Source organism: Aspergillus aculeatus, assembly GCF_001890905.1.
Source record: "Aspergillus aculeatus ATCC 16872 unplaced genomic scaffold ASPACscaffold_8, whole genome shotgun sequence".
Classification (NCBI taxonomy): Eukaryota; Fungi; Ascomycota; class Eurotiomycetes; order Eurotiales; family Aspergillaceae; genus Aspergillus; species Aspergillus aculeatus.
In genome coordinates, this window is record NW_017962983.1 from 768581 (window position 1) to 791816 (window position 23236).

Here is a 23236-nt window from a genome sequence, read left to right on the forward strand (position 1 = left end):
TTTATGGAGCTTGTATGACTTTTCCATTTGTAGCCTTTGGTCGTCGCTATTCCGGCATGGCAGTCAGTTTACTACCTAGTAGTATAATTCCGAGGTCCGTCCCATAGGCTGCCCTTTAGGGTTAATCCCTGCTATATGACAGCTACAGGGCCCGTATGTCTGGGTCTACTCATGGAGCACGCTACCAAACGAAATGCCAGCATGTGCTACTCCACGCGTTCATCGAACCATGTCGCTGTACTTCAGTCTAACATTGCAACATAGCACCAGGAAATCCGGCCACGGCTTGAGATTAACAGGCAACTCAGAGGATTGATCACCGAGATGGAAATTATCATTCTTTCGATGTATCGCTTCACCTTGCTCGAGCATAAACCACATGTCGCAATAAATCACAAAGTATCCTCTTTCCCTCAACACCTCAAGCTGAAAGAAGCCAAGCCCTGGGACCACCTCTGAAGATCTCCAACCCTCAACGCATCACCTCAAACCGATTGAGCACAACTCTACTCCCCTTACCAGATCACATCTCCCTCCAGACAGACTAAGGACTACAACCCCCCTCCCCCCCTCCCATCTCATCCCACCGAAAGAAATCCTGCAAAACACACCCACGCCCGCGATCCAAACAATCATCTTTCCCCTGTTCCCACCCACTCTCCGTGGAGACCTTCCTACCGGAATCCTGTTCCCCTTCCCCCACCTCCCGCCGATACACCTCCCACAACTCCCGCTGATAGACCCGATCATTCCGCACCATCCGCTCGCGACACCGTGCCACGGCGGCCCGCACCCTTAGATCGAAGAGCACGCGGCCCCCAACCTCGCGGCCGAGCAGCGCGCCGGCGGGCCGCAGGTACTGGGCCGTGATGCGGGCGTGGATCGCCGCGATGGCCTGGTAGCACTCGAGGGCGCGCGTCAGCAGATCCCACGCCCGGAAGAAGGCGTTGGTCAGGCGCAGGCGCAGCGGGTCGCGGCCTTCGGCCAGCATCTGCGGCCACTGGCGGAGCCGGTGGTAGTCCGTGTAGAGGTAAGCGTCGTACAGGTCGAGGGTGATGAGGAGGAGGCGTTGTTCGGTTGGGTGCGGGGTGGGGAGGGTGCTTTTTTCCTGTCGTTAGCCTTCGGCTGGGGTGGTAAGGGGGGTGTTTTGGTTGAGATGGGTGTAAGGGCACGTACTTGATCAGAATACTCGCCATCTCCTTGAAGCGCGTGAACAGGTTCTTGTTGGCCGTGTCGCCGGCGATATGTGCGATTGTCTGCTGGGCGCTGCGGCAGTGCTCGTACTGGCCATACAATAGGTGGTGGAGGGCGGCGAGGTCGGTGACCAGCGTGTTGGCGAGGTGGTGCGCGCGGTGGAGTTGGGGCTGCGTCAACGAGTCCAGCGGGTGGTCGCGGCCGGGGATGGGCACGCGCCGGAAGAGCAGCGTGTGCACGCTCAGGATGGTGTTGCAGATCGTGATGAAGCGGGTGCGCAGCGCGAGGCTGAGGTTCGGGCTGTTGGTTAGGATGCGCAGCTCTTCGAGGATGTTTTTCTTGTTCTCGGAGGTGGCTTCGAGGTCCGGGTGCAGGGCCCAGGTTGGGTAGCTTGCTAGCTTTGGGGTGGTTTGTGCTTCGGGGCGTAATGGGTTGGTCGGGGTGGAGGGTGGGGTGAGTCTGTTGTTGTTGCTGCTGCTGGTGTTGCTGATTGGAGGTGTATTGCTGAAGGCTGTGGTCGGGTCAGGCAATGTCCATTCCGGGGTGAACAGCATCGTGGACATGAGCATCGCGTCGAATCTCTTGGCCTGCGCGCCGGCCTCGACCACTTTCGACAGGGCGTACTTGTAGGCTTCCTCCTGGGCTGTGTCAGCTCGCGAGTCGGCTTGTTCGCAGGAGGCGAAGTATTCGGGGAATGGCTCGGTGGTGGTGGATTGTTCGTCCTGCTGGATGCTTGGGAGCATGGGGGAGAAGGGAGGGAGGCTGTGAGAAAGCTGGGCTGGGGCGTTGAGGTCCATCTTTCTGGTTCGAGGTGGCGGTTGGTCAAGTTGAGGTTGGAATTGGACTCGCTCTGCTGAGACCGATGATGGTAGTGTGGGTGAGGAAGAGGACTGGGAGGGAAGAGATATAGGGAGGACAAATCGGTTCAGTTCTCTTTTCTTCAGGTGAAGGAAGTGCAATATTCAGGTTGAAGAAGAGAGGTGGAAGAGTCGCAGGCATTCACAGTAGAAATGAAGACTGGGTCTGGCACAAACAGCAATATCAACACACAAGGGGTGTTTGTATACACAATGCTGAAACACACGCTATCGCCCCATCGACCAGTTCGACCTTGAAGGGTGCAAGCCATTCACCAGTCTGACTATTCCCATTCGCAAGTTCTCACGGAGAACATGGAATGGTTGACCTATTCATGAACAAAAGCCCAAGCCTACAAAGGCTGTAAAGAAGCAACCTTTGTCTGAAATGGGGAAAAAGGTTGCGACTATATCTTCTGGAAGGTCATCAATTTCAGGGATACCATAATCATGAAGCAAAAAGATCAAGCTGCTAGAAAGACACCAGAAAGGCACGCAGTGTAGTGCAGCCAACAGTAGGATAGTCTGCCCGCGAAGGCAAAGAACACGAATGACCGTGACCTACGTTCAACTAAGGTTAGAGCAGGAAAGAAGTTGGTCTTAACTGAATACATTGCTACATCACGCCGACGAATCCTTATAAGCCCCCAGCTTGAACAGCTTCTTCGCATTCTCCCGTCCGATCTTTGCCCGGTCCACCAGATTCAACTCTGCATTATCAAACCACACGCACGCATCCTCGAACGTCTCGAACGGATAATCGATCGAAAACAGGATGCGATCCGAACCCACCTCCGCCATACAGAAGTTCAACGTCGTGGTCGAGAAGTGGCCCGAGGTGGTGATCCAGATGTTCTGCGCAAAGTACTCGCGGATGGTCTTCTTGCACGTCTCCGCCAAGCCCAGCAGCTTCTTCCGGTCCTCAAACCAGTGGTTGATGCGCCACATGTCGAAGGGAACGTGCTCGCCCAGATGCCCCATGATGATCTGCAGTGCCGGGTGCCGGTCGAAGACCCCGTTGGTGACCATCCCCAGAACGTGAAGACTGACGCCGTGCGCAAAGCTGAGCGGGGGCCCCACGAGCCACTTGCGGTCTGCCCAGAGTTTCTCGTAGATGGTCCCCGTGGGGTTGCGCGGGTGCAGGTACAGAGGCACGTCGAGCTCCGTGCATGTCTGCCAGAAGATGTCCCAGCTGGGCTGGTCGTAGAAGATCATATCGTCGCCATCCGGACCGGCGCGTTGGGTGTCATTCACCAGGGCACCCTTGAAGCCGTACTTCTCGACGCAGCGGCGGAGCTCGGTGGCGGCTTCTTGGGGGTCATGCATGGAGAGGGTTCTGAGTGATGCGTTAGGCCAGCTTGGATGATGATCCGAGGTAGTGAGGGAGGGAGGTTCTTACGCGAATGCACCGAATCTATCAGGGCGGTCACGGATCTGCTCGGCGATGTAGTCGTTGATTTCAACGGCGAGAGCTTGCGCCTCGGCGGCGTCCCAAATGTCTTGGACACCTGGAGCCGTGTAAGAGAGGATCTGGTATCCCACGCCGTGCTTGTCCGCATGCTCAATGCGGATCTTGTTGATGTCGGTGATCTCCTTGACATGGGTTTCGGGGTCGGTGGAGAATAGACTGGCCCACCAGCGGGTCTTCTCTTCGAAGCGTGGGAGCGCAAAGGCTTCCTCGAGGGCTATTTTTCCGAGCATGGTTGGTGTTTTGTTCAGCGTTTCAATCGATAGAAGTGTGATAGAAGTCTTGTTTGAGAAAACAGATCAGGCAGAAGAGCATGTTTGGGTTCAACAGATTATGGTTATAGTTATAGTTGCGGCGATGCGGCAGGGAAAGTAGAACTTGGAAGAGTCTCTTGACTTCATGATGGAGGCGGGTCGGAAGCGGCTAGGTTCCTTCCCCTCATTGCCCCCTTGCCGACTCAGCATAACATCGAATAGGCTTCAAGAACGCAGTCCATTCCCCACGTCTACCTTGATTCTTGGGGGATTCCCCTTGAGAATTCAGATGGAAGGCCAGTAAAAGAGTTGAGCATCATGCAGGAACCTTTCCGATTGTTCGGATATATCGGATCAGGATGATGTTGTCATTGGGGATGCTTGTATACCTATTACACTATGTAGTCTAGTCAGCACTCCACTCCTGTCAATCCGCATCCGACGGGGCGGGCAACTGCGGGCAACCGCGGGCAACCCCGCATCGCGCAAACAATGGACTCCAAACATTAGCCATGAGCCATAAGCCAGGCAGGCATAAGCGACGGAAATCCGGGGTCTCCCCATTCGCCTTCCTCCCCCCCTCCAAGAGACACGTTGTCAAACAGACATGCAGATCAGCGCATTGTCAATCATTATCATGGACTCTCGTATCAACTGTCGGCTGACTCCGGAACAAGGGACCCGGACCATTGTATTCATATGCAATTCACCAAATGGTTGAAGATGTACTGTAGGATCGTGCAACGTTGTACGCGCTTCAGACACTTCGAGAAGACTGCAGAGACTGCAGTTGAAGAATGTCGGGCCAACTTTCATTCATCGGCATATGCTGAGATACAGACCATCTGATATTCATCTGGTCCAACCACGAAGACTAGGTCTTAGGTTCCTGAGCGAGAATATTGTTTGATGGTCATTAGGTAGGATACGAGCCTCACCTCCACCTCACTGCCTCTTTGTCCGCATCCCGTCAATCACCCCAGCGACCACTTCAACTTCGATACTTGGGAGCACTCAGTGAGACAGCAGAAGAGAAACACGATCAGCTGCACTGAACGCCCGGGCTCAGCCTTGTTCGACGGGCTGTCGCAATCACCGCGGGATGTCGACGAGTAAGATCAGTCGTGCGGTTCTTCTGCTGGTCAACCAGGCCGAGTGAGTCGAGTCTCTCTTCACCTGTTCGCTCCATTCCTCATTTCCATCCGAATCTTTGGTAATGGTCCAGGGGGTAAGAGAGGATTCTTTGTATGTACAGACCTCCTTTTGCCAAAACCGGTTCGTCTCTCAGCCAGATGATCTCCCATCCATATGTCTCGACTTCAACTTCTTTATGAAGGCTACTTCTCTTTGTTGTCGGATACATGGTGTGGAATAGACAGTCTGGTCCAGTAGGAGTGCAAATACCAAGGATCGATCGTCATTCACTTCCAGCCATAGACTTGATGTGTTGACAGTCCTACTAACATAAACCTCTTCCTAGTCGTCTCGCATTCCTTCATTAGCTCCTCGTCAAAGCACCACCACCAGCGCAAACGAGACTCCAACACGCGCAGATGAAGGGTTATTTCGGCAAAGAAGAGCCTCCTGTCGTTGGGGCATCTGCTCTCAACCGTCAGGAGACTGATGGCAACACTGCTCTCCAACGCTCGCTCGGCACCGTTGCGGAGCGTGCTCGGCGTAACATCAATGCAAAGCTGGCCAATCCTCTTGCTGGTCAAACTCAAGAAGAGCTGCGCAGGCGAGGAATCAATTTCGCCATTGAGCATCATCTTGGGGGAGAAGAAGACATTCGTGTTTTCGCCATGGGCGCCATTCTAGCTCAAAGGCCGGAAAAGTACGCGGAGGTTCCTGGTCTGACGCCCCAGGAGCTGGAAGTCTTGAAGCAAGAATTCACCAATCGTTGGCGTCAGCCACGGAGAATGTACCGGGTTATTGCTCTGTGTTCACTCTCTGCTGCGGTACAAGGAATGGGTAAGTTCTATTTCCATTGTTCGTTCAAGGGTTCCAAGTGAAAGTTGGCTGAAACTCCTTGACTCCTGCAGATGAGACGGTGGTCAATGGCGCCCAGATCTTCTACAAGCATCAATTCGGCATCGATGGCACTGACTCCCGCTCCAATTGGCTGCTTGGACTGGTCAACTCAGCGCCATATCTGTGTTGTGCCATCATCGGCTGCTGGCTGACAGTGCCATTTAATGCATGGTTCGGCCGTCGAGGGACCATCTTCATCACCTGCTGCTTCTCTGCGCTTACTTGCCTCTGGCAAGGGTTCGTCAACACATGGTGGCATATGTTCATCGCTCGCTTTGCGTTGGGCTTCGGGATAGGCCCCAAGTCGGCAACGGTGCCGATCTACGCCGCGGAGACGGCACCTCCTAATATTCGTGGTGCTTTGGTAATGCAATGGCAGATGTGGACAGCATTCGGGATCATGATCGGCTACGTCGCAGACCTTTCGTTCTTCCAGATCCGTGATCATTCGGGGATCGTCGGCCTCAATTGGCGTTTGATGATGGCTTCAGCCATGGTTCCGGCTCTCCTGGTTTGCTGCTTTGTCTTCACTTGTCCAGAATCCCCCCGTTGGTACTTGTCGCGGAATCGGTACGATAAAGCGTATGAGTCGATGTGTAGCTTGCGTTACAACAAGGTCCAAGCAGCGCGTGACTTGTACTATATGCATACACTGCTGAAAGCCGAGGCCGGCATAAAGCTTGGCCAGAACAAAATCCTGGAGCTCATCCGTGTTCCTCGTAACCGACGTGCAATGATTGCGTCAGAACTGGTGATGTTCATGCAACAGGTACGTTCAACCAAAATAGTCACTATGAAGATTCAGCTGCTAATGTCTCATAGTTCTGCGGTTTGTGCGACCGATCCCAGCTGGAAATCAGAAGACTGATGAACTTTTAGGCGTGAATGTTATCGCATACTATTCATCTGAGATTTTCCTGCAGTCCACAGGGCCGGCAAACATGCTGACAGTCGCAAATCAGCGCAAAGCACTGGCAGCATCCTTCGGGTGGGGAATGATCAATTTTCTCTTTGCCCTACCCGCCATTTGGAAAATCGACACGTTTGGCCGTCGCAATCTTCTCCTAACCACCTTTCCCATGATGGCTCTGTCGATGTTCTTCACCGGCTTCAGCTTCTGGATACCCGAAGACACTTCTGCCCGCATGGGGTGTGTCGCTTTAGGCACTTACCTCTTCGGTGTTGTATATTCGTTTGGCGAGGGACCAGTGCCGTTCACATACTCGGCCGAGGCCTATCCACTTTACGTGCGGTCCTACGGCATGGCTTTAGCCACCTCGACGACATGGTTGTTCAACTTCACGCTCGCCATTACTTGGCCTTCCCTTCGACATGCATTCACGCCGCAGGGAGCGTTCAGCTGGTACGGCGGTTGGTGTATAGTCGGATGGTTTCTGATACTTCTGTTCATGCCCGAAACCAAAGGAAAGACGCTCGAAGAATTGGATCAAGTGTTTGGGGTTCCCACACGCTTCCACGCCAAGTATGGGCTACGTCAGATCCCCTACTTCATCAGGAGATACATCCTCCGTCAGAACGTTCGTCCTCAGATCCTGTACGAGAGAGAGGATGACGATGCGGTGACCGATACGGGGTACGATCATGCTTGACACTAGCCGTCGTGCAATTCGATTCCCGTATCGTTGATGTGTAGTGGCAGGAGTAGCAGGGTCTTGTGTACAGTACAGGGAGCCCTCTAGCTAACCCTACTTCATACTTTGAGTCTCTACTGAGGGCCGAGAAAAGATTGATCTCAAGTGAGCCAAGTGAGCGATTTTCATTCTTCTAATATGGAGGAACGGAGGCAAGAAACGGGCAAGGGTAGGGGTAGTGTTCACTTTGTCAGACAGCAGTTGGTACGATTGTTGATCCGCATGTATAATAACTCGGAACAGGTCTGTGTGAATCTTGCTTCATCATTGAAGTGAACACATAGGAATGGTGACATATGCAAGGGCAAAGATGCTAGGGATATCTGCAAAGGACGAAGTCAATGCGAAATTTGCTTAGCCAGAGCAAGACATTATTCTCATAGCTGAGCTGTTCGCAGGTTGTAGAGCACGCTGGATCTTCGAAACAAGCATTCGAAGCCAACTGCCAATGAACCCATATCTTGTTGAGCAAACGAGGCGTACAACAGATAGAAGAGAAACAGAAAATTGGAATGAAAATTTGAGGCCCGCCGCGTCTTTATATACGCGTTTGGTTCGCTAACCAGCCAATCACAACCGGCAGTGAAACCTCTCGGGCCGCGGTGGTTTTGCGGTGTTTGCGATGTTTGCTTCCGGTTTGGCCTCGCCCCAGATTAATTTTTTGACGCAGGCTTCAGCAGCAGAGCGTTTCTGTGTTGTTTTTCTGTCGCTTGCCTTTTGTCCCTCGGAGATTTTGATCTGTCTGAGAAGATCGGAGATCTGGAGTGTTTAGTCCTTTTGTTCGACATTCATTTCAACCGCGTGGAGTATTAGCCGGAAACAAAAAGGTATGATTTTCTTCCAATCTGCCCTGATCGTCTCTTGTCAATTTAGGAAATTCGTGTATTTACGGCAGTCATGCGACTATACCATGCTAATTTGTCGTTCATCGCATAGGCTACCGATTCTTATACCCTGTCACTACCGATCCTGACTTTGTTCGAGTCTCCGAAAATCTCTGTCATAATGGCCGACACTCCTGAAAGCCCCGTCCCCCAGCAACAAAGTGTGTAGGCGATTTGCATTCGGGCTCCTCTAGGGGCTGCGATCAGCACAATTTCTTGAAGCACCCGTCACTAACAAGTGTCTAGCCCCCCAAAAAAACTTCTACCAAAATGGAGTCAGAACCACCGGCCGTGCTTTTCATTCTCCCAACTGGCGCCTGAAGGGCGAGGAGAGCCCGAGTGCGCAGAGCGCCGGGTCCCCGGGCCCCAAGACCAGCACCTCGAGACTCGCTTTCAGCAGACCCAGCGCACACGTGCCGCAGGCTATCTCTGAGGGTCGCCGTCTCTACGTGGGTAACATGCCCTACACGGCCAAGTCGGAGGATGTGCAAGCACTCTTTACCGCTGCCGAGTTCCAAATGTATGCGAAACGACTCTTATCTGTTGATGAGCCCCCAAACTGAGTGCTTCCTAGCGAGCGTATCGATATCGCCATTGACCCCTTCACGGGCCGCAACCCCTCATACTGCTTTGTTGATCTGGAGACGAAGGAACTGGCCGAGCGGGCCATGGTTGAGTTGGATGGCCGGGACATGCTTGGCCGTCCAGTCAAGATCAAGCCGGGTGTTGTGAAGTCCGCCAGTGAGCGGTCCCAGCAGCAGCAACAGCAGCAGCAGCAGCAGCAGCAGCAACCGCGCGTGGATGGCTCTCCTCGTGATGTGAGAAGCTCGCCTTTCAGCGCTGACCGGTGGCGCCGTGGCAACGATGATACTCCCTCTTCTCCCGCCCGACCCGTCAACAACGATGCCAGCCGCCGTCTCTACGTCGGTGGTCTCCCCAAGTTGACCGATCAGGACGCTCTCAACATCAACATCCGTAACTTCTTCAAGGGATACAATGTGTAAGGCTAGCCCGGCGGCATTTGATGCCATACGAAGCTAACGTCGCCTGATAGTGAGAACGTCAGCAAGCAGTTCGCCCCTCACCCCGCCAAGCGGTTCGAGCCCGGTGACCACTACTACCTCTTTGTCGATTTCGACAGCGTCGATGAGGCTGAGAACGCCATGGGCGCTCTGCACCGCCAGGAGGGTCCCTGGGGCTCCATGCTGCGGGTCCAGAGAGCTCGTGGCGAAACCAACACCCAGGAGAGACGTCCCAAGTGGCCGTCTAGCCGGGATGATGCAGCAGTCCCTGCTCTTGGCGATGCCAATGCTGTTGCTGAGGTTGCGGTCGGCGTATAGTTGTGCTTCCCAGCTATACGGCTGATTCGGCCAACCCTTCTCACGACACGAAAAAGAAAAGTTCCTGCATACCCTCTTAAAGCCAAAAGTACATGCTTGACGTTTGTTACGACAAAACATAAAACGGGAGGGGTGATTTTTTTTCTCACCCCGACACTCTCCCACAAGAGATTCATGACCTCCATTCTCTGCCTCGTTCTACTACGTCTGATCCTCAACCCATGGCTAGGGGGCAGCCGATCAAAAGAAGAAAACCACAAAACCACAGCCACCGTCGCTGGAAGAAAGCCGCGCTTCCCCCTCGACGTTATCGCTCCCTTGGGAGCACCTCTGTTGAGGGGTATTGGTTTTCCGTCTTTTGAGGCTCCCCAAATCCTGGTGCAGATCCGAGGCACAGAAAAGGCACCAAAATTCTAAAAACGGGAAGGTTTCCCAGATCTAATGACGATAGAGTCGACCAAAACGGAGTTATTTTTAGGGCTGAGATTAGCTTAATCTAAGGAATATTACCGGCCAGGTTCCCTTTCTTGTACGAGTATTTGCTCTTTAGCTAGTGATTTGACTAGCGGATAAATCCATGATCTTCGTTCTTCCTGAAGCCCAGATCGATGGTATGGATCTACCGTCCTCAGTACATGTAGGTTCATAATCCTCCGTCGCCGGACGCGTGGGGATCAATACTGTAGGAATGGGACGATAGGCAGGGGGACCGATGGACAATTGGCGCTCCAGGCTGTCATCCCCAGTCCCACCAGCAGGCAATGCAAGGGACGAAATCCCGATCGGCAGACATGAGGCGAGGCATGATGGCCAGACCTGCAACTTCACGCCTCAAATGCCTCGAAATTGGCGAAGAAAAACCGCGCAAGTCAGGCGACCGTGAGTCACTTTTGTCCTAGTCGGGTAATTCACTGAGCCCACTGAGCCCATTTGCAACAGACGGTTACGATTTTACCCGACACGAAAACGCAATGGGGTCACGTGCGGGCCGATTGGACAATCCGACCGGGGAAAAGGGGACCGGCCGGGGAGGGAGACGGAAATCATTTATCGTAACTTACAGTGGTCTAGTCAAAAGTCAAGTGCGCCGGTCGTGATTACTTTTATTTCTCATTATTATATATAATATTTTTTTTTCTTACTTTTACCATACAATCTGGAGGGCTCAGCTGCTTCAAGCGCACCTCTGCACCAAAAAGTTCATCATCTTGCGTGGAGGAAACTCAGAACAGGGTCTACCTCCTATTCTTACAACTACTGACCTACTATTGAATCATCATTGCCTAGACAATCACTAATAACCAACCCACAGCGTCGCCGGCAACTGCCCCGCGGCATGACGTCTGTGCTCTTCCTCACACTTTGCGACTGACTGTCTTCTTTCAACTCTCTTCACCGCATCGACCGCGCCCCCCGTTGGGTTTCAATGCCCATCCAACCAGAGTCATCTGTTGATCAATTTACTACTCTTGCTTCTACACTCCGTACTCACCACTGCTATCCTCTTCCCTACCAAAGATCCCCCCTCGTGAGACAGCCGGACCTGTCCGCTTCTTAGTGGTTAGCGACAACTTCCAACAGCACATCTACAAGTCAAGCCAAGAAAAAAAAAGGTTTCTATATACGGAGTACTACAGAGTTACACACACTCTCTCTCTCTCACACGAGCGGTTTCTTTTCTCTCACGCCCTTAGTCCTCCTGCTCCTTTTGTCCGCGACCGGACATCCCTGGTGGCCGAGGTCTTGGATTCTTTTCCCTCCGTTTGCTTGCACAATACTTCAGGTTCAATAGTCAATTGGAATCATGTCGTCGGGTTTAATTCGTCGAGACAATGGCCACGGCAAGACTCACTACTTCGCCAGCGTAAGTTGCCATGCTTTTTGTTCGTCGGGTGTTTGCATTGCACGTGCCTTGATTGGTCGCAACCTTTAATATATCTTTTCCTCTGCTTTTTCTTTTGGAGCTTGCAAACGACGTCGCAATGTGTCTGGGTTGTGCTGAGTGACACAAGGCCAGTGTCATGCTGGCTTTGTCTTATTGAAGACTTATCTCCTTAGAATGCCCGCTGGGGACATAATGCTGAGTTCCGGGCGGGTTGTCGCAGCTCGCACCCACCCCATTGCTATTTTCTGCCACACAATTCTTAAACATGGCGTCGTCTGCGATTTTCTGTGTCTTGCCTTGGATGCTTATTTGCCTATTGATAGTCAGATGAGTCGAAAATATGTGTGGTCATGGTTGGCCTCCCAGCTAGAGGCAAGAGTCTCATAGCGGGCAAAGGTGCGTTGAGTAATCAAGTTCCCATGTCCGGTGTGAAAATAACTGACATCATGACCAGCTATGAGATATCTCGCTTGGGTTGGTATTCCTGCACGCGTGTTCAATGTCGGTACCTATCGCCGACAGGGCACACCGCAGCCAAGCGCCACGTTCTTTGACCCCCACAACGAGGAGGGCGAGAAGATGCGCCGTGCCGCGGCCGATGCTGCCATCACAGATATGATTCAGTGGTTCGATGCTGGCAAGGGATTGGTCGCGATCCTCGATGCGACGAATTCGACGAAAGAGCGCCGCCGCTGGATCAATGAGCGCTGCCGGGAAGCTAATATCGAGACGTTGTACGTCGAGTCGATATGTGACGAAGAGGACTTGATTATGAACAACATCCTCGAGGTCAAGACGACCTCGCCGGACTACAAGGGGCAGGACCCGGAGGTTGCTGCCCGGGATTTCCGCGAGCGGATCCGCAACTACGAGAAAGTCTACGAGACCATTGATGACGGCGAGAAGAGCTACACCTACGTAAAACTCATCAACGTTGGCTCCACCGTCATCATTAACCAGATCAAGGACTATTTGTCCAGTCGACTGGTCTACTACATCCAGAATCTCCATATCAAGCCTCGCTCGATCTGGTTATCTCGCGTAAGTCTGACCATGCGTGCATCTACACACCTGTACTCATCACCTTCTAGCACGGAGAGTCGGAGTACAACTTGACTGGAAAGATTGGAGGCGACTCTAACATCTCTGAACGTGGAGAGGCTTATGCCAAAGCTCTACCTGGTCTACTGAAGAAGTCCGGTGTACCGCCCAACACGAAGATTGTGATCTGGACATCCACGTTAAAACGCACCATCCAGACAGCACGTCACCTGGCTGCGGAAACTGGCTTCGAGAAACTGGAGTGGAAGGCATTGGATGAACTGGACTCGGGAGTCTGTGACGGATTGACCTACGAGCAGATTGCCGAGAAGTACCCCGAGGATTTTGCCGCCCGCGACGAAGACAAGTACAACTACCGCTACCGGGGTGGCGAATCGTACCGCGATGTAGTCATTCGCTTGGAGCCTATTATCATGGAGTTGGAGCGCAGTGAGAACGTGATCATTGTGACGCACCAGGCTGTGTTGCGCTGCATCTACGCCTACTTCCTCAACACACCCCAGGAGCAAAGTCCCTGGATGGAGGTCCCCCTCCACACACTTATCAAACTTACGCCGCGTGCATATGGTACGGAGGAACAACGGTTCAAGGCTGATATTCCTGCCGTGTCGACCTGGCGTGCTAAGGGCACGTCGGCCAAGCACCAGGAATACTCCACGGAAACCAAGGCGTGAGCATATTTTACAAGGCACGAAATAGAATTAACGAGACTTAGTTTACTCTTCATCTGCACATATCGGGGCGCTTATTGAAAACATGCATGCTGGTTGGGCATAACTTGGGTTGATTGATTCCTGCCAGTCTTTACCAAACATTCTTATTGTACAGTTTTACATAATTGCTTTTTCATTCCTCTCGTGTGACTCTTCTTCCATTTGTTTCCAGAGAGATTTGGGGCCCTGGTTAAAGGAGGTAGGGTTGGGTCTGCACCTCTTCTTCACATTGGTTGCAACCCTTGTGGACTTTTTGTTGCCAACAACGTTCATCTGTCGTGGCGATACCCGAAGGTTACGGCGTGGGGCTATTAGGTAGCTTGGCTGTGATTAATGCCAAACGCAGAAGCAATAAGATCAATCTTTTCAATCTCTTGCACGTGTCTCTTCATCCTAAGGTTGACTTTACCTCGTTTCTGTTCAAGACTTGCTCGCAGGACAAAATGTTACCAATTGGAGCAGTGACGCATCTGGAATTGAACAGGTAGTGTTAAAGTCTAGTGTAAATCTTCAGATGCTCTATAACAATCAAGAAAAAAGCACATGTTTCAACATTTCTGGGACGATGGCGCATCTGGGAGCGCGTCAGACTGAAGTACCAACTTCGGCCATTAATCTGAAGGTGGCCGGTTCAAGCCCGGCTCGTCCCAATACTTTTTTTTTCTGTTCTTTTGGCTCTTTCTCTCTGTCGTGGCCTGGTGGGTCTAGGTACTTAGTAGTGGGTTTCTGGACAGCATGCGCCAATGGGCGGACAAGCTCAAGCCCGGCCGGAGGTGATGATGGCCAGCGGTGAGCGGTAGATAAAGCCTCAGGCCGTCGATGACGGAAGCGATAAGTTAGATAGATACCTTAGGACCGACATTGACAGCCCTCCCGCCGAGCCATTCAACTGTGTTGTTAAAGACAGACCTCTTGTCAAATATACGGCATGTGTCTAGATGTTGAGTTAGGTCTGGATTAGCACAGCTCCAATTGCATCAAGATATGTATAAGAGACCTGCTGCGTCAAGCTCAAGACATCATGGATGGCTTTGGGTGCTTTCATCCAATGGCAGCTGTAGCTCGCCGTAGTGGGCTTGGCAGGTCCGGATGGATTGCGGCCGGGCAGCTTCACTTATAGAACCGAACCTCTCTCTTGTTTAATCATTTACTCCCTGCACAACACGATTCACACACTATCTTATACTATAGCACTGCTCATTGAGGGCTGTCCTCAGCAACAAGCGACTCCCCATCTTATCTCCTACCACACACACACACACACAGCAACCCTTAATCTAACAACCACCTCAACATATCATGGCTGTGATCACCTCGGCCCGTTGATTCCACTCCCCCTCCTCCCTCTTTCGCCCTCAAAACTCCACCGAGAAGCACCGGACATGCCTCTACCTCCTCCCGGCTCGAAAGCAAGATAGAAAAAAATAAAATAAAATAGAGACGGGTGCTACACAAACTCGAGCCTCATCCCGCGCAACACATACAGTACCTTACTTACCCCGAGAAACCACCGTCAACCCCCGACTCGACTCGCCTCGACGTTCACACCGCAAACCCTTACTACCCTCAGGCGACAACTCAATAACGCGAACCCGCCCACAGCTCCCCCTTTGAGCTTTTACTCACCTTGCCTTTTGTGATTTTTCGGCGCCCGAACTCCCCCTCCATCCCTTCACCAACACCCTGAAACCCGACGACCCCTCGGACGGTTTTTTCTCCCAAAGGGGGTCCGAAGGAACCTAGGGCCCGAACCATGTTATCCGCCTTCACCGCTCGACCGCTCGTCGAGTTCAAACCGCGCGATCGGTCGCGCATCGAGTCCGTTCTCACGTACGGGGACCGGGTGCTCGTGGGATTGAATAATGGGAGTTTACGGGTGTATCGGGTGAATGAGGTGGAGAAGGAGGCTGCGGATGGTGATGAGGGCATGAACGGTCATCAGGATGATACACATGGGAATAATGGTGATGGTGAGGCGCTTGGGAATAATGTTAATGGGGGTGTTGGTACGAAGACGGCGGCGGCGGCGGCGGCGGGACTGGCTCGTAATGCTGATGGTGGTGGTGGTGGTGGTGGTGGTGGTGGTGGTGGTGGTGGAGCGGAGAATGCGAATCCAGCGGCCAGTGCTGCAGATCATGCGAATGCGAATGCTGCCACAGCACCAGCCACAGCACCAGCACCACATGTGCCGGTCAAATCGAAACAGACGGATCTTTTGCGCGAGGTCGAGAAGTTCTCCCGGTACAAGGTGGAGCAGTTGGCCCTGATCAAGGAGGCCAAGTTGTTGGTCTCGTTGTCGGGCGGGTATGTCTCGATCCATGATCTGCAGACGTATGCGCTGCAGGAGCAGATGACTCGCACGAAGGGGGCGTCGACCTTTGCGGTGACGTCGAATATCGTCAATGATCCCGAGACCGGGGTGCCGTCGATCGTGTCGCGGCTGGCGGTGGCGGTGAAGCGCAAGGTCTTGCTGTGGGTGTGGCGCGATATGGAGGTCGAGGGCGAGGTGGTGGAGATGACGCTGGTCAGTGGCATCAAGACGCTGACGTGGGTGTCCGGGACGAGGTTGGTGGCCGGGCTGGGGTCCAGCTTTGTGATGGTCGATATCGAGACGGCCAGCGTGACGGACTTGGTCGGCCCCGGGAGTATCGGCGGGCTGGGTGGCCAGGAAACCGGCCGGTTGACGGGGGTCGGGGTCGCCAGTATGAGTTATATCGGCATTGGCGGGTCGGCCCCCAAGCCTCTGGCGACGAGGTTGTCCGAGGGCCAGGTGCTGTTGGCGAAGGATATCAATACCCAGTTCATCGATATCAATGGCGCGTCGCTGGGGAGGCGCCAGATCCCCTGGAGCCATGCGCCGGCGGATATCGGGTACTCGTATCCGTTTCTGCTCGCCCTGCATGACGCGTCCAAAGGGGTGCTGGAGGTGCGCAACCCGGAGACGCTGTCGCTACTCCAGTCGGTTCCACTGCCCTCCGCCAATATCCTACATATCCCCCAGCCCACGATCAGCTTGGCCCATGCGGGCAAGGGGTTCCTGGTGGCGAGCGAGCGCACGATCTGGCGCATGGAAGCGCTGAGCTACGATACTCAGATTGACTCGCTGGTGGAGAAGGGCTTCCTGGACGAGGCCGTGAGTCTGACAAGTATGCTGGAGGATGCGCTCTTGAGGGATAAGCAGGGCCGGCTACGTGCGATTAAGCTCGAGAAAGCGGAAGGGCTGTTTCGACTCCGGAAGTATGCGGACGCGATGGATATATTCACCGAGATCTCTGCGCCACCGGAAACGGTGATCAGGCTCTATCCCAAGATCGTGGCGGGAGAGCTATCGTCGGTCCCCGAGGAGCAGGAGGAATCCGAAGACAGCGCCACCGAGAGCCCGTCCAAGACCCCCGACAACCAGAAGCAGGTGGATGGCAATCACACGGCGGAGGCTGCTGTTGCGGCCACGGCCAAGACGCTCTCGCACGCCCCGTCGGTCATGTCGCTGCTGCGGTCCAAGACGGAGACATTCGACGATGCGGCCAGTATCCGGACGAGGATGACCGAAGACGCCAAGCCCGACAAGGCCCTCGAAGGCAATGATCTCAAGCTGGCGGTTCGTGAGCTGCAGAGGTACCTGGCCGATGTCCGTCGGCGGTTTCAGCGCTTCCTCAACCCCGATGGGTCACTGAAGGTGTTCGATCTGCCCGCGGACGCGGCCACAGACGAACTGACTGATTCCGTGATGAAATTGCTCGAGACCAGCACGAAGGATATCGAGGATCCCGAGTTCGGGGAGAAGATTCGCGAGAAGGCCAAACTCGTCGACACAACCCTCTTCCGGGCGTACATGTATGCGATCCCTGCTCTGGCGGGGTCTCTCTTCCGGATCGCGAACTTCTGCGACCCGGACGTGGTCATGGAGAGGCTCGAGGAGACCGGTCGGCACAACGACCTGATCGATTTCCTGTACGGCAAGAGACTGCACCGACAGGCGCTGGAGCTTCTGCAGCGGTTCGGTCAGGCGGAGGAGGAAGAGGAGTCCGCGCCGCAGCTGCACGGTCCCAAGAGGACGGTCGTCTACCTGCAGAATCTCCCGCCGGACCGGATCGACCTCATCCTCGAGTTCGCAGAATGGCCGCTGCGTGAGGACCCCGAATTGGGCATGGAGATCTTCCTGGCGGACACGGAGAACGCAGAGACCCTCCCCCGGCATCGCGTGCTGGACTTCCTGCGGGCCATCGATGTCAATCTGGCCGTGCGATACCTGGAACATGTCATCGGCGAGCTGAACGACATGTCGCCGGATCTACATCAGCAGCTGCTCAATCTCTACCTGGACCGTCTGAAGAAGTACAGAAACAAGGAGTGGGAATTCGCTAGCGAAGACGACCACGTCGCGTGGCGAACCAAGTTCCTCACCATGCTCAGGTCGAGCACGCAGTACTCTCCGGCCAAGATTCTGAACCGCCTGGACCGCGACGGTATGTCTGTTTTCTTGTCTCTCACCATCTTCATCCGCTGACTTGCCTTTCCCTAGATCCGGAATTGTTCGAAGCGCGAGCAATCGTGTTCAGCAAGATGGGGCAACACAAGCAGGCGCTGGAGATCTACGTGTTCAAGCTGGAGGACTATGCCAAGGCTGAGGAGTAGGTAATCACTGCGATGGAGTGAATCATCCCCACGGCTAACTTTCTCACAGATACTGCAACCATCTCCACAAACAGGACGATATAGCGTCTACCGAAGAAGGCGGGCCTTGTGTGGCTCTGCTGGCTTACGAAGAAGACAAGCCGTCGATCTATTTGACTCTCCTAGCACTCTATCTAACCCCGCCCCACGGATACAAGCCACGATATGGGCCAGCGCTCGAAGTGCTGGCCAAGCACGGGTCCCGCCTGCCCCCCGGGGCCGCGCTGGACCTGATCCCCGAAACCCTCCCGGTGAAGGAGCTCGACTTTTACTTCAAGGGTCGCATGCGCGCCGCCAACTCGATCCTCAACGAAAGCCGGATCGTGGCGAGCCTGCAGAAAGCCGAGAACATAAAGACCCAAGCGCAGCTGCTGGTGGGGGAGGGGACGGATCCCAAGCGGTCGAGATCCAGACATGTCACCATCACCGAAGAGAGGGTGTGCGGGATCTGCCACAAGCGGATCGGGGGCAGTGTGATCAACGTGTATCCAGAGTACGTCATTTTCTTCCCCCTTTTTTTTTAAAAGTTGTTTGCTGACTTGTGCCGCAGTAATACCGTTGTCCATCTGGGTTGCGCCAACCGCAAGCGGTCACTTTCATGATGTTGTTGATGTCGAGGTCGTTGTAAATAGAAGCTATGGTCTTGTTTCTTGTGGTATCGTATATTTGCGTCCCGTCTTTTCATCTGCCTTTGTTTTTCTTCGTGATCTCCTTGTTCACATATTTGCCATTTTGGAGTGGGGCGGACGCTTCCTGCACGATGATACCCGGGGGGATAGCGATCTCTTTCATATTTTGCATCTTTCGTTTTCGAATCATATCATGTCATAGCCTCCCTGAAACCTCCCTGAAAGTGTCAATCTCATCATCATCATCATCATCATCATCATCATGTATTCACGTTCACGGTCACATCGAAGTAAACCCTAATTTGTCGATAGCGTAGTTCAGCGGCGCATTGTAGATGAGCCCTTTCTTTCTCCCGCGGGGAAAAACTCCTGTAGTTCTCGCGTTCGACCTGCTGCTGGGTTGGAATCCTCAAGCATCCTCCTCCTCATCCACAACCTCCTCGCCGTAATTGGCTTCCTCCTGGGCTTCCTTCTCGGATAGTTGGCCGTCGGCGGCCTTCTTGTCCTCTTCCATCTTCTCCGTCAGAAAGATGTTGATCTCGTTTTGCAGGGCCGGGACCTGTTTGCGGAGTTCAGCGAGGTAGGTTATTTTGGTTTGGATGTGGGCGGGATCGACTGAGGAGGCCGATGGGGAGGTAGCAGGGAGAGGGGCGGCGATGGGTTGCGTGAAGGTTCGGGATTGTTGGCGGGGGGCTGTGTAGATTGCTTGGAGCTTCGTGGGCGTGGTGGGGGTTGTTGAGGACATGGTTTTGGATTTTTCGGGTTTTATTTTTGAAGGATTGGGTTCTGGATTTTTGAGGTTGGGTGGATGAGGGTGAGGGAAGAAGGGCGTGGTGATGTAGTTTTCGTCTGGGAGAGAGAAGGAGGGTGTTGGAGAAAAAGATAGGAGAGCTGAGGGAATGAGGGTGAGTAAAAGCGGTAAAAGTGGGGGAAAACTGGACCTGGAAGGGAAGGAAAAGGAAGGGAGGGTTCAGGTTTCAGGAGGAGATCGACAGCCGGTATTGATCAATCAATCAATTTGATCAATGGTTCAATGGTTGCTGATCTTCTCTCCAGGCAAAACGAGACTGGGGCAGAAATCCAATTCTGCATTCGATTGATTAACTCCAGACCTTCATTCCTTCTTACTTTCTCTTATTATCAAATCATGGAGTCAAGGTAGTAGTGGTACTGTACACTCACTCACTCCCTCCCTCACTCACTCAACAATGTTGCGCTCGCCGGTTTCTCCAGAGCGAGGGACGCGGTCTCCGATTCCTCCCCCTCCTGCTTCTCAGAGTCCTCCCCCTCCCATCCCCCCTCTTCCTCGACGTTCCTTTGATGATTCTTATTCCTACACTTTCTACAACCGTCCTGGCTCCTCTGGAAGTGATGCCTCGTCGATGACCTCCAATGTGACCACCATCTCGCCTCAGCAATCCAATTTCCCGCTGCCGCCTGCGCCTGCGCCTACTACTGGCACTGCCTCTGCCTCTGCCTCTGCCTCGCCGCGGCCACCGCGTATCTCCTCGCTCAACACCGCCAATCTCACCTCCGCTTCTACTGCCTCTACTACCACTACTACCAACACCACCTCATCTGCGCGATCCCCCGTCTCCTTCATGCCGCATAATGATATCCTGAGTCGAAAGCCCTCGGGACGGGTCGTCCCGGCTGAGCTGCAGCGACGCTCTCGTCACCACTCCCAGGGTTTCTTTGAACCATCGCTCCCTACCGCTTCTTCGACCGAGGCCTCTTTGTCAGCTTCTCGTATCGCGGCCCAGACGGCCATGCTTCAACAACAGCAGCAGCAGCAGCAGCAACAGCAGCAACAGCAACAGCAACAACAGTCGCACCAACATCAACAACATCCTCAAAAACAACACCAACAACCTAACAACCTCCAACATCCCGTGAAACGACCCGCGACCGTACGAGGGGTCTCCGAAGACGGCTCCCGTTCCCGACGCGGCGGCAGCATCTCGCCCCCTCCCCCGCCTCCCCCACCCCCCGGGTCGACAGCAGCCAGCGCGACTGGCGCATCAGCCGGGCAGCCATCCTACACAAATGGCAGCGGCAGCACCAGCACCGCGGCTGGACACGCCCATGCTGCCACGACAGCGGCCAACGTGGTATTCCCCCGAAATCCAGGGCTCCAGCCCCCCGGGCTTGGGCTCGAGATCCCCCAGGAGCGCGAACACAAGCACAAGGGCGAGAAGTCGAAGATGAAGCTCTTCTCGAAACCCAAGCACATCGGCATCAGTCGCGACAAGGACGGGACGGGGAAGGAAAGGGGCCTGCCCTCGCCAAGCAAGATGGGGTTCCCCAGTGGGGGCTTGTCCCGGATCGTCAGCGCTTCGACCACCAGCTTGGCGGAGACCTTCCCGTCGAACAATTCGTCCATGTACAACCTGTCGAATGCGTCCGCGAGCACCGTCGTGCCGGCGGATCGGCCGACAGGGAGCGAGAAAGAGAAGGACAAGGACAAGGAGAAACACAAACACCATTTCCTGTCGCGCCAGAAGCTGAAGCTGAAGGATCGCGACGATCACTACAACCTCCCGCTGTCGTCCGCGTCGAGTAATTCGAAGCCGTCCGACCCCAATGCACCGCAGTCCCTATACTCGTTCACCCCCGCGTCGCCGGGAGCCACCAGCACGACCTTCGGCAAGTCGGTGAGTGGGCTGGATCTGCTGCATGGGCTTCGTGAGAAGAAGAAGGAGGAGAAAGCGCAAGCGCAGGCTCAGGCGCAGGCGCAGGCGCAGGCGGAATCGGAGCAGATGGATTGGGCAACTAGTTCACAGGGGCCGGGAGGGTCGCCGGCTGTCTTCCCCGGGCCGTCGTCATTGGGCAGCTCCTCCGGGCTGATCGCCGAGGCTGCCTTGCGGGAGACTCTCCAAGGGTTTGGGCTGAATAACATGACGCCGGAGGACGCTTGGGACTTCCTGAAGGCGAAACTGATGGTGATCTTCGACGGGGAGGACGTGCGCATTGCAATTGAAGATCTAAACAAGCTGGTTCTCGTCCATATTCAGCGATGTGTGCAGAAGCGCACTCCGGCGGCGGTGGTCGACGACCTGAGGGAACTGCTGGAGACCGGATTCGCTTCGCTGAACCATACCTTGAACGGGGTGCCGGATGAGAAGCTGGTGCCGCACCTCGTGCAGGTGTGGATGCTCGTGTTCGGCACAATCTTGCCTTTCATTCAGGCCGTGTTCTTGCCTCTCGACCTGGAAATCAAAGGCTGTGGGTCTGTGATGAATCGGCGTGAAGCCAGTGAATTCTGGGGGTCCGCACGCAATGCCGAGTACCCTGGCTGTGAGCTGGATGTGCGCAATCTGGTTCTTGTCGCCTTCCGCGACCGAATCATCCTGCGTCGCTACGAAAGTCTGAAGTCAACATTTTCACGCCTGAGTCTCGACAGCATCAAGCTCGGCACGGCGGCGCTCAGCGTCACCACCAAGAGCAGTTCCACCAGTGGCGGACGGCCTCCCACCGCTGCCTCGCTTGACGGCGGCGGTGCCGGCGCCGGCTTTGGCAGCTACAGCTCCCAGTCCTCGACACTCCTCAACGCCCAGTCGGGGAGCTACTCCTCCGACTCGTTGCTCGGCCACAACAGCAACATTAACAACAACAACAACAACAACAACAACAACAACAGCAGCAGCAGCAGTCGCAGCCGCGCCGCCTCCAACACCTCCTCCAATCCCGACCAGCTGATCTTCCAGTCTCTCTCCTCGCCGCCCCAGCGCCCGAGCATCATCCACCGGGCCAACGCGGCAGCCGACACCTCGCATATCATCACCGAGACCGTCGGCCGCATGCTGCAGTGCGTCAGCGTCCTGGCCAGCGTGCAGACCGGCGACAAGGCCCAGGAGCAGGTCGAGACGCTCGGCAAGGATCTGAAGCACAACTGGCTGGGCCGGGGGCGCACCGGCCGCGACCGGCGGGGGTTCGTGGGCACGAAGATCCGGCCGGCGATTGTGGCCCGCGCCGACAGTGACGAGTACATGAAAGATCTGGGCGGGCATGGGATGGGTCATGGCGATCTGGATGGACGACTGCATGATGGGCGACTGCATGATGGGCGACTGCATGATGGGCGTCTGGAGATGATGAGTTTCTGAGCTTTGTCTGGTTGAATTCTGTTTGGTTGAGCTTGTCTGGTACAACATGATTTCCCCACACTTTTCTTCACTGCTTCTTCCGTGGTTATTGCTTTGATGATGGGATTTGGCATGGCGGGTGTTTGTGTTTTGGGATAGGTGGGTCTTATTGAGTTGTTGGTTTGGAGCCTTAGTTTCTTCGAATGAATGATGGATTTTATGTGATTAGAGGAAGAAGAGAGACAAGTAGGCAAGTGAGCACTTATTTCGTATGCTTGTGCTAGTAGCAGGAAAACAAACCATGCAGGCAGAAAAAGTAGTCAAGGCGTGGAAGGAAATCGTTTTCATCATGTTTTCAGAGATCTCACCTCCCCTTCAATCTCCATATCAACAACGCGAAAAGCAGAAAACGCCGAAGAAAGACATGAGAAACCACCTCCGCTCTTTCACTTTGAAGTTAACTGCGAACAGCTCTCTCGCAACTCCGGATGAGACGAGAGAAGTCCAT

The 23236-nt window shown here is 54.3% G+C and overlaps 5 protein-coding genes and 1 non-coding gene across 6 annotated transcripts; 4 read left to right on the top strand and 2 right to left on the bottom strand.

Annotated features, from left to right (window-relative positions):
* Window positions 1-75: 75 nt before the first annotated feature.
* Window positions 76-1991, bottom strand: ASPACDRAFT_60628 (uncharacterized protein; the record flags this gene model as incomplete). The annotated part of the gene is made up of 3 exons (XM_020203578.1): window positions 76-128; window positions 679-1100; window positions 1177-1991. 3 exons carry the CDS (start codon window positions 1989-1991, stop codon window positions 76-78), a joined length of 1290 nt encoding a protein of 429 aa, XP_020056140.1.
* Window positions 1992-2520: 529 nt separating this feature from the next.
* On the bottom strand, window positions 2521-3897 carry ASPACDRAFT_119553 (amidohydrolase family protein). Its single transcript, XM_020196258.1, has 2 exons — window positions 3451-3897; window positions 2521-3387 (listed from the first exon to the last, which is right to left on the bottom strand). The coding sequence occupies exons 1-2, from the start codon at window positions 3750-3752 to the stop codon at window positions 2673-2675; spliced, it is 1017 nt and encodes a 338-aa protein (XP_020056141.1). The 5' UTR covers window positions 3753-3897; the 3' UTR covers window positions 2521-2672.
* A 1429-nt stretch (window positions 3898-5326) lies between these two features.
* On the top strand, window positions 5327-7414 carry ASPACDRAFT_29205 (uncharacterized protein; the record flags this gene model as incomplete). The annotated part of the gene is made up of 3 exons (XM_020199622.1): window positions 5327-5744; window positions 5816-6573; window positions 6668-7414. 3 exons carry the CDS (start codon window positions 5327-5329, stop codon window positions 7412-7414), a joined length of 1923 nt encoding a protein of 640 aa, XP_020056142.1.
* Window positions 7415-8461: 1047 nt separating this feature from the next.
* ASPACDRAFT_43436 (RNA-binding protein) lies at window positions 8462-9680 on the top strand (the record flags this gene model as incomplete). Its single annotated transcript, XM_020201255.1, has 4 exons — window positions 8462-8501; window positions 8587-8860; window positions 8915-9340; window positions 9395-9680. The coding sequence occupies 4 exons, from the start codon at window positions 8462-8464 to the stop codon at window positions 9678-9680; spliced, it is 1026 nt and encodes a 341-aa protein (XP_020056143.1).
* A 1804-nt stretch (window positions 9681-11484) lies between these two features.
* ASPACDRAFT_52408 (uncharacterized protein) lies at window positions 11485-22887 on the top strand (the record flags this gene model as incomplete). The annotated part of the gene is made up of 12 exons (XM_020202614.1): window positions 11485-11544; window positions 11889-11961; window positions 12020-12606; window positions 12657-13297; window positions 15084-15346; window positions 15518-17806; window positions 17863-17971; window positions 18025-18507; window positions 19923-21369; window positions 21403-22223; window positions 22284-22621; window positions 22781-22887. The coding sequence occupies 12 exons, from the start codon at window positions 11485-11487 to the stop codon at window positions 22885-22887; spliced, it is 7218 nt and encodes a 2405-aa protein (XP_020056144.1).
* Window positions 13900-13990, top strand: ASPACDRAFT_t157. The gene has a single exon. It is a non-coding gene; the product is annotated as a tRNA-Phe (tRNA).
* Window positions 22888-23236: the final 349 nt, after the last annotated feature.